This window comes from Macaca nemestrina, chromosome 7 (genome assembly GCF_043159975.1).
Source record: "Macaca nemestrina isolate mMacNem1 chromosome 7, mMacNem.hap1, whole genome shotgun sequence".
In the NCBI taxonomy this organism is placed as follows: Eukaryota; Metazoa; Chordata; class Mammalia; order Primates; family Cercopithecidae; genus Macaca; species Macaca nemestrina.
In genome coordinates, this window is record NC_092131.1 from 19,916,950 (window position 1) to 19,930,498 (window position 13,549).

Consider the following 13,549-nt stretch of genomic DNA (forward strand, 5'->3'; position numbering starts at 1 on the left):
TGTTCTTAAGTTTTCTAAGTTGTGTCTGGAAAATCTCATCTAGGATCTGAGGATAGTGGATGGAAATGGAAGTATGGGTCTTTGGACCTTCATTCAGTTCAAGCAGAACAAGTTCCTTTCCATTTATCCTATAGAGCTTCTATTTAAGCTTTTTCTGGAGGAGAAAGTTCCAAAACAAAAACATAATCTGAAAATATGTTAGATAAAACTGCTCAAAAGAATGCTGCTATTCATAATGACTTTGGGATGGAAACTTATTTAGAAATCATAGCATGAGACTTGCAAATTTTGGAATGTTATTCAAATACACTGTATAAAAAAGTAAGCAGTCTTACTGGGATTTTCTAGGACTAGGACTAGAAAGACTAGATCCATCCATAGTGAAAAATGCAAATTTGACTAAGTTGCTCTTCCTCTTCTCTGTAAGAAGAAAGAGGCCGGGCTTAGTGGCTCACGCCTGTAATGCCAGCACTTTAGGGGGCCAAGGCGGGCGGATCACCTGGGGTCGGGAGTTCGAGACCAGCCTGACCAACATGGAGAAACTCCATCCCTACTAAAAATACAAAATTATCCAGGCAAGGTGCCTGGCTGGGATTCCAGCTACTCAAGAGGCTGAGGCAGGAGAATTGCTGAACCTGGGAGGCAGAGGTTGCAGTGAGCCAGGATTGCGCCATCATACTCCAGCCTGGGCAACAAGAGCGAAACACCATCTCAAAGAAAAGGAAGAACTTCAGGGTGATGAAATTCAGGATTGATCTCCTGCTAGAGGGATAGGGATTCTCAGTCCTACTGAATCTTGAGAGTTGGTCTTGGTTTGCTATGAAGGATCTGTTCATGCTGCTTCTAGGGTGTCCTAGGACTCAGCTGATCTGGTTTGAAAGATGAAATTAGATTGCCACCTCTAATTTTCTTTTTTTTTTTTTTTTTTGAGACGGAGTCTCGCTCTGTCGCCCGGGCTGGAGTGCAGTGGCCGGATCTCAGCTCACTGCAAGCTCCGCCTCCCGGGTTTACGCCATTCTCCTGCCTCAGCCTCCCAAGTAACTGGGACTACAGGCGCCCGCCATCTCGCCCGGCTAGTTTTTTGTATTTTTTAGTAGAGAGGGGGTTTCACCGTGTTCGCCAGGATGGTCTCGATCTCCTGACCTCGTGATCCACCCGTCTCGGCCTCCCAAAGTGCTGGGATTACAGGCTTGAGCCACCGCGCCCGGCCCTGCCACCTCTAATTTTCACCACGTTTTCTAAAATCCTGTAATATATCTGTTTTAAGAAACCATCTGTTGAAAAGTAGACCATGGATTTAATTGGAGCTTTTATTATTTGCGTCCTAAAAGAGCACATTAATTGGAAATTCCCCTAGTTCAGAGAAGTTGGAATGTGAAGAGAGAGCTTGTGAAATTCTTTGTTCTTTCTTAATTTCTTCAGCCAGTAGTATTGGGCATCTGCTGCTATGTGCCAGAGATTTCTGAGTCCTTGGGGGTATAGTGGTGGGTTTGTTTGTATCCATTCATCAAGAACTGCTTATGGTATGAAATCTGATCTTCCTGATCCTGAGTAAAATGATGTCTCCTCTTCTCTGCTCTTGATTTACATATAGGCAATCCATACGTTTTGGTATGTTACCTTCCCTTTGATTTTCTAGTACGCCCTGTTAATGTTGGTGCCCTGTTGAGTGTGTTTGCCACCTAAGGGTGAGGACTCCATCTCATACTTCTTTTAGAGTCTTCATGGGGTCCAAGTATTGAGTACTAAAATAGGTGCTGTTTGTTTGATTTATTTCCCATTAGAATTTATCTTGTTACTTTTAATTTTGTGGCTGGACAGTCCTACAGGTAAATTTTATGTCCTCTCCTGTTTAATAAAGCAGAATATTTGAAGACGTTGGAAAATACTTAAAATGATAAGTTAAAGCATTTTGCCGAATGGTATGATTAATATGTTACCCATTTTATTATTGTGTCTGCATAGGAAACTTCCTGGAAGAATGCATAGCAAAATAATAGTGGTTATTTCAGGGTAGTACTACTTGATTATTTTTGTTTCTTTTCCCCCGCATATTTCTATGGTTAAATGTAATTTTAAAGTTAAAGTGAGAATCCTCTAAAACGTTTTACCCCTTGTGTTTTTTTTCTTTTTACATTCCTAGTGAAGTAGGTTATCTTAATGATAATGCTTTTATTTTCCGTAGGAGGCATGTTTCTATTGAGAAAATATAGTATTGAAATGATCATCCATGAGGTCAGGAGTTCAAGAGCAACCTGGCCAACATAGTGAAACTCCGTCTCTGCTAAAAAATACCAAAATTAGCTGGGTGTGGTGGCGCGTGCCTATAATCTCTTTTACTCAGGAGGCTGAGGCAGGAGAATCATTGGAGCCTGAGAGACAGAGGTTGCAGTGAGCTGAGAACCTGCCACTCCAGCCTGGGTGACAGAGTGAGCCTCTGTCTGAGAAAAACAAAAACAACAACAAAAAAGCTATTATCCAGAATGCTGATTTGTAAAGATACTTTATCTATCTTGATCATAAATTCAACAGCTAAAAATTCATTTGTATCCTTTCATATTTTCTGTTTATTACTCCAAAAGATATTAAGAAAAATGCTGAACTCTCAAGGTCTCCAGCGAGTGAAAATCATAGCAAGTGATAATCTCTGGGAGTCCATCTCTGCAGCCATGCTACTTGATGCTGAACTCTTCAAGGTGGTTGATGTTATAGGGTAAGGCATGTTTTACTTGGAAAACTAGCAGTTTCTGATTGCTTGCTCTGTGTATTGACTGTTTCTTGCCTCTCCCCATTTGATTACATTCTCAGAAAGTAGCTGTCCTGTATTTACTTATCTGAAGCATGCATGGCTCATGGTTCATTACTTTCGCTTTTAAATGTATTTTAGGATCTTTCTGTGACAAACATGTATTGATAACTTTTAAAAAACATACTGATGTTTGGAATCATAAAACTGAGCTTTGTTTTAGATTAAGGGGCAGAGTAATACCTGTATTTAATTTTAGAAATTATAAAGGCAAAGTTGTGAAATTAGTTTCTAACTCTCAGATATTCTGTGGCTGGAAGTTCTTGCATGAACACTTTTGTAAGTGGTTCATTATGGTCACTGACGATAACTTTTGTCATGCCTCCTTAGTAGTATAGTTTTGACCCCTACTCCTTATTCCATTTCTGCCTTTTAGCCCTCTGGGCCCTGACCTCATTGAGTTCATTTTTTTAAAAAAGTGAATTTACATTTTTCCTACCGTGACACAGGATATAAACATTTGAAAAATAGAATATGTGTGTGTGTGTGTGTATGTATGTATGTGTGTAGAATTTGTTCTTTATCCAGTGTGAACACTGATTGATCTCTCCATGTGCTTTATTTTTTTTAATGAAGAATTTTGAATGTACACAAAAATAGGCAGAATAATACAGTGAATATCTTTGTTCTTACCACTCAGCCTCCTGAACTGTGAACCCATGACCAATCTTCATCCATGCGTCTATCTACTCCTCTTCCCTTCCTGCCTACATTACTTTGAAAGAAATCCCAGACATTATTTCTTCCATAAAAATATTACTGTGTGTCTCCAAAGATAAGGATTATTTTTCTACTTACTATAAACAATACCATAATTATACCTAAAATGTAATAGTTTTTTATATTAAATATCCATTATTATTATTTTATAGTTTTATTTGATTGAATCTGGAGCCATTTAAAATTCATACCTTGTGATTGGTTGATATTTAAATCTGTTCTAATCTTTAGGTTCTTGCTCTTCTTTCTTTTTAATTTGTTGAAGAATAGGGTTGTTTGTCTTATAAACTTTGTGTCAGTCTGGATTTTACTGATTTCACCCCTACAGTTTAATAACTTGCTCATCTCTCCTTTTTCAATGGTTTTTGAAATTGGTGAAGGTGTGATTAGGTTAGATTTAGGCTTAATTATTTTTTGCAAGATAAATAAAATTTCTTCATTATATTTAAACATTTTATACATTGAAATTAAAATTAAAGTTTTGCTGTTGTTAAAAGCTTTCATAAATAGTTGAAGTCTTGAAGGAAAACAAAGTTGTGTTCATCTAAATGTATTTTCTTAATATTAAATGAAAGTATGGGTTTTACTGTATCTTCATGAAGGACTTGGATATGTACTTCATTTTTTATTGATATAGGTATTTTAATGTAATGAATTTTCCTCTGAGTACTGCCTTAGTTTTATCTCATAGGGCTGTTTTATCATTAATTTCTAACTTTATTGCATTGTGGCCATTTAATACCAAATGTATTATTTACAATTTTGGGGGAAATTTCTCAGGAGCTTATTTTTAAAAATCTGAAAAAAACCTTTGCATTTTTCTTGACTATCTCAAGAGCATATTTTGACTTATTAAGATGTATTCTTTATTAGGATACAGAATTGAGTTTATAACATCTACCTTTTTGATTATATTGTTCAGGTGTTTGGATCTTAATTATTTCGTCCACTTGAACTGTTCAGAGCTACCAGGTGTGTTTGTTTCCTTGTGTTAGGTCTGTTTCTCCTTTCAATCTTAGGCAGTTTTTGCTGTGTGGAAGCTTCTGCTTTGTTATTTGGTACATAAATACTGATGAATGTTTTATCTTCATTATGATTTATTTCTTATCATTAGAAAATGCCATTCTTTGTCTCGTTTAAAGCTTCTTGGCCTGAATTCTGCTTTCTGTGTGATTAAGAGATCCCTGCTTTCTTTTCATTAGGATTTGCCTAATATATTTTTGCCCTTTTATTCTTTACCTTTCAAGGCCATTTTCTTTTATGTGCATTGCTTGCAAATAGCATAGAGTTCGATTTTGCTTTTTTAAAGCTCCTCTGAAAATCTTTATATTTTAATCAATGAGTTAAACTCATTTTTAAATATAACTGATGTTTGTGTTTTCTATGCTATTACATTGTCTCTTGTTATTGAATAATTTATACTATCCATGTACTAATACAAGCTATTCTGCTATATGATTTGTTTACTTTGCACTTATTTAAGGAGGTGTTTCTTTTGTTATTTAGCAAGTTTTGTTTTTTGTTCTCTCAATTATATTTATACTGATTTATACAAGTATTTTCAACTGAGAATAATTTTGCCTCCCAGGGGACATTTGGCAATGCCTGGAAATATTTTTAATTGCCACAAATAGGTAGGGTGATGCCACTGGAATCCGATGGATGGAGGCCACGAATGTTTCTAAATATCCTTTAGTACACTGGATAGTTTTCCCATAACACAAAATGATCCAGCCCAAAATATTAATAGTGCTGAGATTGAGGAACTGCTTCATACTAATACTCGTGGTTTCCTCTTCATTTAGTTATTGTCCATTGGTTTACTATAAGCAATACTACAATTATTTAATAACTTCTTCCTCCCCTTTTCTCCCCTACCATGGAATTTTAATTACTAGAATTATCTTACTTTTAATTTTTGTACTCTTAAATGAACTTACATGAACTTAAGCTTCTACTATATTGATTTGACAGCTACAAGTTTTAACTGTTTACTCCCAGATAATCTGCAAACTTAGTTTACATTTCACCTTCTTTCCCTCTTGTCCTATTTCATGTAGCTATATTAGTTGTACTTTGGCCAAGTGTGTAATATTTATATATAATTTAATTACTTTTTTTTTTTTTTTTTGAGATGGAGTCTCGCTCTGTCGCCCAGGCTGGAATGCAGTGGCCGGATCTCAGCTCACTGCAAGCTCCGCCTCCCGGGTTTACGCCATTCTCCTGCCTCAGCCTCCCAAGTAGCTGGGACTACAGGCGCCCGCCACCTTGCCCGGCTAGTTTTTTTTTTTGTATTTTTTAGTAGAGACGGGGTTTCACCGGGTTAGCCAGGATGGTCTCGATCTGCTGACCTCGTGATCCACTGGTCTCGGCCTCCCAAAGTGCTGGGATTACAGGCTTGAGCCACCGCGCCCGGCCATAATTTAATTACTATTTCTTTTAATCTAGCTCTACCATTAAACATATTAAATGCTCACCTTCAAGTCTTTTGCCGAAGTTTCTCCCTCAGTTTCTTGGATGACAGAAGTGTAATTATCTATTAAATGTCTCAGAAAGTGCTAATGGAAACAATATTTCTTGATGTGTTTAGATGTTTATTGATGTTTATCTATGACCTTTATACCTGAAGGACAGTTTGACTGGATATAATCCTTTTTTAATCCTTGAGTATCATAAAATTTGCTCCATTGGTTATTTACATAAAATGTTGCTATTGAGAATTTCGACTCCAGAGATATTTCCTTTTCCTTATAAGTAACTTGACACAATTCCTTTATGCCCAAAGAATATTTTTATTCATCTTTAAAGTTTAGTTGTTGTATACACCTTACCATTTCCAGATATATAGTATATGCATCTCTTAATGTCTATTATTTAAGTATTTTCTTAGTAAGGTTTACTTAAGTTATAAGCTAAATCATAATTCCACTCCATTACTTTGGTTTTCTTTTTTGATGTCCCAGTTATACATCTTGCTCTTATTTGCATAGCCTTTATTTTGTATTTCTCTGAATTTTTCTCTACCTCTTTATTTACGTTTTCTATTATTTTATCCTTACTATTCTATATTCCTTACTGTGTTTTCCACAGTGTCTGTTCTGTCTAATGTTCCTTCTAGTTTAGCCTTCATTTCTAAAATGTGATTTTTAAAATAATTCTATAATTCTCTCATTTTAATTTCCTATATCACTAACAATTCATCTTTAAAAAATTTTTAATTGAAGTATAGCATACAAACATACATATATAAAAGTACAAAAATCATCGGATTATAGCTTAATGAATTACCACAAAGCGAACGTACCTATGTAACCACTACCCAGAGAATTATCAGTGCCCAAGAAGCTTGGTTATTGATATCTCCTCTTGGAAAGATTTTTCCTTGGAAATCTTTCTAATCATTAACCTCTGTTTTTGCCTTAAAGATAACTACTAATCTGACCTCTAACACCATGGACTAATTTTGCTGGTTTAAAAACTTTATTTAAATGGCATCTTATAGTAGCTGTTATTTCAGTCAATATTATATAAATGAGATGAATGCATGTTGTTATATATAGAGGTAGTTCATATTTATTGTTTAGCATCCAACTGTTGGATGCTAAGTGTAGTATACCACAACTTATCTGTGTATTATTTTTTAATGGTCATTTAGACTGTTTCCAATTTTTGGCTGTTGGAATTTTGTTCAGGAGATATTTCTTGGCTCACATCTTCACAGGAAGACTATTCCTTCCTGCCTCATTCATGTTGTGCTTGGCCTGTGCTATATCTGAAGATTTTTGTTTTACAGTTACAGTACTTTCTAGAGTCTGTTTCTGCTGGGCCCCATTCTTACTGACTGAAAGTTGTTCTCCTTTACACGAAGTGTTCCTGCCTTATTCAACTTGGATTCTACTTCAAACAGCTTATTTTCATGTTGAAGCTCTGTCATTCCTGATTATTTGCTACCTTCTCCTGAAATTGTTATTGCTTAAACCTGTGTTGTTCAATACAGTAGCCACTAGACACATATGTTTAGGAAGCACTTGAAATGTGGCTAGTTTGAGTTTAGGTGTGTTATAAGTATAAAATACACACTGGGTTTTGAAAATTGAATATAAAAATATTATTTACAATTGTTTTACACTGATTACATGTTACATGATAATATTTTGGGTATATTGGGTGAAATATATCATTAAAATTATGTTCTCCATGTTTTTCTGCTTTGTAAATTAAATTAAATTTTTTTCATTTATGTGTTTTATTGTGGTAAAGACCTTTGCTGGTTTTTAATGTGGCTGCTAGACAATTTAAAATTATAATGTATGTGTGGTTCATATTATATTTCTACTGGACAAATCTAGTTTGAACTCTTACGGTATTGGGTTTGATCTCCTAGTGAATTCACGGTTTTGAGTATTCTCCCCTAACTTCAAGCCTGTGAAGATGTTCCCATCTTCCTGAGTTGGTCTTCTATTCTCCCACTTAGGATAGGGTCTACTCCTTTTTGTGAGTACCAGCCAATCCCCTTTCACTTCCAGTTTCCATATACCATCTGCTGATCCTGGGCCATTTCTGATGCTGTGAGGCTCCTGGGGAGAGTCTCTATCACCTGGTTTGATGGCAGTGTTATCTGTTTTTCCTTTCCCTTATCTGGTTGGTCTGTTTGGTTTCAGGAGGAGTACTGAGGAGCTTCAGAAACTGGGCTGCTGTCATGTTCTGCCTTGGCCAAAAATTCTAATTTTTTAAAGTACAAATATGTTCCTCTGTTAGGATAAACTATGAAGTTGGTTCACTTTCAATTATCTTAATTTTGTCTGTAATTGAAGTTTGAAAAATAACGCTGTGAAATGATAGAGAATGTTTGCCTGCTTATGTACATTAAAAATTTATATTCTTAAAGAGCCTTTACATTTTGTTGCACTAGGAATAAATATATACGTAGAGAAAGACCCAGATTTTAGTATTAGTTCTGCCTTTCTTTGCTCAGATCATGTAATAAATCATTTGGGTTTTGAATGTAGTAACAGTTTCATTTTCTGAATGAAGGATATACCCCCTATTCCTATAACTTCAGTAAAGTTACTTTTTCATTTTATAAATATAATATGCTCATTATAGAGACTTTGGAAAATGCAGAAAAGTATTGAGATAGAATATACTCATAATCCTAACATCTACTGCTTATTGGTAACATGCTAGCATATTACTTTCCAGGGTTTTCTTTAATATAGAAATATATTTTAACCAAATACACCAAACATGCATTTGGCAACTAGACAACTGGATGACAACTAGATGGGGTATTAAAAATTAACATTTGGCTGAGGTAACAAAGCTGAATTTCATGGAGACAGAATGAAGTTGTGGGATAGAAGAGTAAATCTAAAAATGTAGTTTTTTGAATTTATATTGGTTAAAAGACTAGTAGCCAGATTTTTCAGGTTGGGTGTTATAGTGCCACAACGATGATTGCTTAACCCTGTTAGATGCTAGATTTCTTTGTAGTGTAGATTTGCAATACTGAATAGATGCCTGCTTTCACCTGAGTTTAGTGACTCAGTAAAATCTTAGTGGAACCTCGTTTTTCTCTAATACTTCTTTTTATGTTCTCCAGTATATATTGTATATTATTTTCTTACTCATGAAATCCTGGAATGCCAAATTGATATTGTGCCCTAATTCATCTTCACTAGGTATAAAGAATTACCAAATAGGATTTTTTTCCTAAAAGATTTGTGACCTAAAATGGAATTAAATAACTAAAAAATAACACAAGTATTCACAATCATTTTTTGATGTTATAAATACTACTATACCAAACTACAAAGATTAGAATTATGGTATAACTTAATCTCCATTATTTTGCTTGTATTATTTTTTTGTAAATAATTGCTAAACTAAAAAGTAGATGCCCTTATTCCTACAGTTATTTAGCTAGTGTGCTCTCTTATTGGATTGTCAATCTATTTTCTATTTAAAATTTATTGTCTTTATTCTTATAATCAGTACTTCCACAGTCATCATTATGGGAGTATTTTACTCTTGCAGTAATGAATATGTATTTATACTTCCACTGACTGACTCCCCTCCCATCGAATGATAGGATGAAGGAGGCATTCATTTTCTGGGGCAGTTTCTCACTTGCTGCACTATTGATATTTTTAATGGCCAATTTTTTTGTTGTAGGGGTTGGTCCTATGCATTGTAGGATGTTTAGCAGCATTTTTGGCCTCTCTTCACTAGATGCCAGTAACAAATATCCTCAACCCCAGGTGAGACAGTTGAAAAAATATCTCCCTATAGTGCCAAATATTCCCTCCAGGGACAAAAATCATCTGGGTTGAGAACCACCTCTGCTCTGATACAGTAATTTCTAGTTTTCCCAAGGTAGTTTATTCTTTTTATTCAAGAAATAACCATTTGTGGGTATTGTTTTTTGTTTTGTTTTGTTTTGTTTTTGGCCTGGGAGTAAATGCCAAGCTATCTTTCTGTGTTCTAAGGACAGGAGTAGAGGGGAGAGTACTACTTTATATAAAGGTTTCACTAATCTTATTTTTGGCCTCCTCCTCACTCATTTACTATTGCCCCAAGCTCCTTAGCTTCCCCTGGGAAGTCTGAATCTTATCTTTACTTCATTCTCCTCTTGGGGTGTTCTAGGCTGTGGCCCTGTCTGCTACCTCCATCCGTCAACATGCTTCCATCCATTTTGTGAGTTCCAGAAATAGACTGAAATTTCCTATCTATTGATGATTTTCCTTCCTATCCAGTATGCTGTTGTAGGTTTATCCCCTTTTGTTTTATTTGCTGTCATTTTAATGGCATGCTGAGACAGAAGGGCGTAAAGCAGATGCTTACATTCATTATCTACCTGGAAGCTACCCAACTGTTTTAAAATAGAAAACCTTGGAGAAGACTTGTGTTTTTATACACTCAACAAATATATATGTATATAAGTGCCACATTGTGACCTTTTGTCATTGACTCCCACCCTTTTTTTTTCCTAGGGCTCATTATCCTGGAACCCATTCAGTAAAAGATGCAAGGTTGACTGGGAAGAAGCTTTGGTCTTCTGAAGACTTTAGCACTTTAAATAGTGACACGGGTGCAGGCTGCTGGGGTCGCATTTTAAATCAGAATTATGTCAATGGCTATATGACTTCGTAAGTTATTAAAAACCTTTTAGAGTTTTTATTATAAAAAATTTTAAAACACAAGAGTTAGAAAAAAGTGGACTTCCTTATTCTTCCAGCCTAGATTCAATGATTGTAAACATTTTGCCTTATTAGCATTTTCTATTTTTATACCTATACTTAATCTACATCTAATTTTCTATATTTGAATATGGTCTATATTAAATAAAGTCTGGTTTATTAAGGTATAATTTATATGTAGCAAAATACATGCAGCTCTCTGATTTTTGACAAGCTACATATATTTTTAATAATTATATAGTAAATAGTATATGTAAGGACACTTTATCTCTAAATGTTTTAGCATGTGTCTCCAAAACACAAGGATATTCTTCTACATATCACAGTATCATTTTTTCATACATGAGAGTGTTTTTAATACTCAGTCTATATTCAGATTTTCCTAATTGTTCCCCCAGAATGTCATTTGTAGCTTTTTTTAAGAAAAGGAATAGTCAAACACGCACATATTGCATTTAAAAGTTACGCCCCTCAAGTCTCCTTTAATCTAGAGTAGCTTCCTTATTCCTCATTTTTGATGACAGTGATCTGTTGAAAAGACCAGGCTGATTGTCTTGTGGACTGTCTGCTTCCCAGCCTGTCTGATTGATTCCTCATGGCATCACTTAATGTGTGTAATCTGTTGTTTAAAAACAGATGTTCTTAAGGGAGAACACAACTTATGTTCCTAAGGGAACCATTTCTTAAATGCTTTGAAAAACACTTTAATTGTGAATAGATTGCAATTAGCTTTCTAAACAATGAACCACATTTTGTTCCTAAATTTTGTTCTTTTTTGTTCTGAAACATAGAACAAAAGCAAACCAATATTTATATATTTATTGTGATATTAATGTGGGTTGCTATATATTGTATTTGTTCTTTTTCTTCTCTTTGTGAAAGAAAAGATACTTAAGGAAAGTTTGGTTATAACTTAATTTGGTCTTAAGGTAAGGCATCTTCATGGCAGAGAATTTAGAAAACTGAAGATAGGTACAAAGAAAGAAGCAAAATCACCTGCAGTCTTATGATCCAGAGCTAACTATCCTTAACAATTTTAGTGAATGTCCTCCTATTTTATATTGGCATGTATACATTTTTAATACAAAATTGAGACCATACTATAGAATCTGTTTAAAAAACTGCTTTTCACTTGACATGACATTAGGAACTTTTTCTCACATTTACCTATATTTCTACTTCATCATGTTTAATGCTGTAAATGCATTTTAAAACATTCTGTTACATAAAGCACCATTTCCCAAACTTGCCTTAAGAAGCACCCGAGACACTTGTTATACCTTCTCCTTGGCAGCTGCCCAGACATTGTGAATGAGAATCTACAGGGAAGGCTCCTGGGGTTCTGTCCATCTAGTCAGTGCCCCCTAGTGATTCTGATGCTACACAAGTTGGGAAACACTGATGTGGAAAATATATTATTCCTTATTGAATATTCTCCTCTTTTTAGAATTGGAAGTTGTCTCTGTTTTAATTAATAGCTTTGTACAAACTGAAATGATCAATTGTATACCAATATCTTTGTACATACCCATGACTATTTTCTTAGGCTGTATTCTTAGAAATGGAATGGTCAGAGATATATAGATTTTGAAGGGTTTTGTATGTATTTTACAAAATGCCCTCCAGAAAGCTTGTCTTGAGTGATACATCTGTCACTAGCCAGAAAGGATACCACGTATCTTGCAAGCCATGGGCAAAATTACAAGAACTTAAAATATTCACTAATAGTAAGGTGTTCTGAAAATTAGGACTATAGGCCGGGCGTGGTGGCTCAAGCCTGTAATCCCAGCACTTTGGGAGGCCGAGACGGGCGGATCACGAGTTCAGGAGATCGAGACCATCCTGGCTAACACGTGAAACCCCGTCTCTACTAAAAAAATACAAAAATTAGCCGGGAGCGGTGGCGGGCGCCTGTAGTCCCAGCTACTCGGGAGGCTGAGGCAGGAGAATGGCGTGAACCCGGGAGGCGGAGCTTGCAGTGAGCTGAGATCCGGCCACTGCACTCCAGCCTGGGGGACAGAGCGAGACTCCGTCTCAAAAAAAAAAAAAAGAAAATTAGGACTATTATTCTACTTCGTATTGATAGAATTAGAAGGCTTTGATTTGCTAAGAATGTCAGTCTGTTTTTTAATGCTGGATGAGGACTTGATAAAAAAAATAAAATTCTGTGGGTAAGCTCTGTGCTTTTTTAATCTGTGAGAGACTCAACAATACCAAGTTCAAGAACTTCCATTTTGCCCTTGGATTTCCTGAGAACCAGAGAGTCAAAGTTTTAGGGGTTAGCACCTGCTCTGACTGTTAGGGCCTGATCATCTGAGAAAGAATGGGCCACAAAGCAGATCAGCAGTCGGATCCAACTACTACTTGTAGATGAAGTGGAATCATATTTAATAGCAATACTACAGCCCAGACCTTGTTCCATACTCTTCCTATGCATTAGTACATTTAATCCTTACAAACTCACATGAGAGAGATGTAATTATTATCCTCATTTTACAGAGAGGTTAAGTGGTGAAACTATGGTTTAAACCCAGGCAGTCTGACTCTAAGAATTCTCAATTGTAAAACTTTGGAACAGTTCAGAGTCAAGTTCATAAAAATTATGTCATGAAACTGGGGCATTGAGAAGGCTGACTGTTGAAAGTAGGTATGCACAAAGCCTTTATTTGTATTTGACTTAAATTTGTGATGTGTCGGGTACTAGTAAGGCATGATTTGTCTTCTGGCTATACCACTTTTCAGTAAAAATCTTGCACATAATACATTTGTATTTTTTATCATGTGATTCACCATTAAAAATATTAAAATGTACCCAACACTGGAT

The 13,549-nt window shown here is 35.4% G+C and overlaps 1 protein-coding gene across 10 annotated transcripts in view; it reads left to right on the top strand.

The window, feature by feature from the left end:
- The window catches only part of LOC105467587 (galactosylceramidase), a 59,275-nt gene that overhangs the window by 14,808 nt on the left and 30,918 nt on the right, over nt 1-13,549 (top strand). For all 10 annotated transcript variants that reach the window (XR_978979.3, XM_011717308.3, XM_011717312.3 and 7 more), the window contains 2 exons: nt 2,583-2,713; nt 10,519-10,674. Coding sequence is in view for 9 of the 10 variants with exons in the window: in XM_011717308.3 (XP_011715610.1) it covers nt 2,583-2,713; nt 10,519-10,674 (287 nt within the window). In the remaining variant the exon portion in view is untranslated. The remainder of the gene's footprint in view (nt 1-2,582; nt 2,714-10,518; nt 10,675-13,549) is intronic.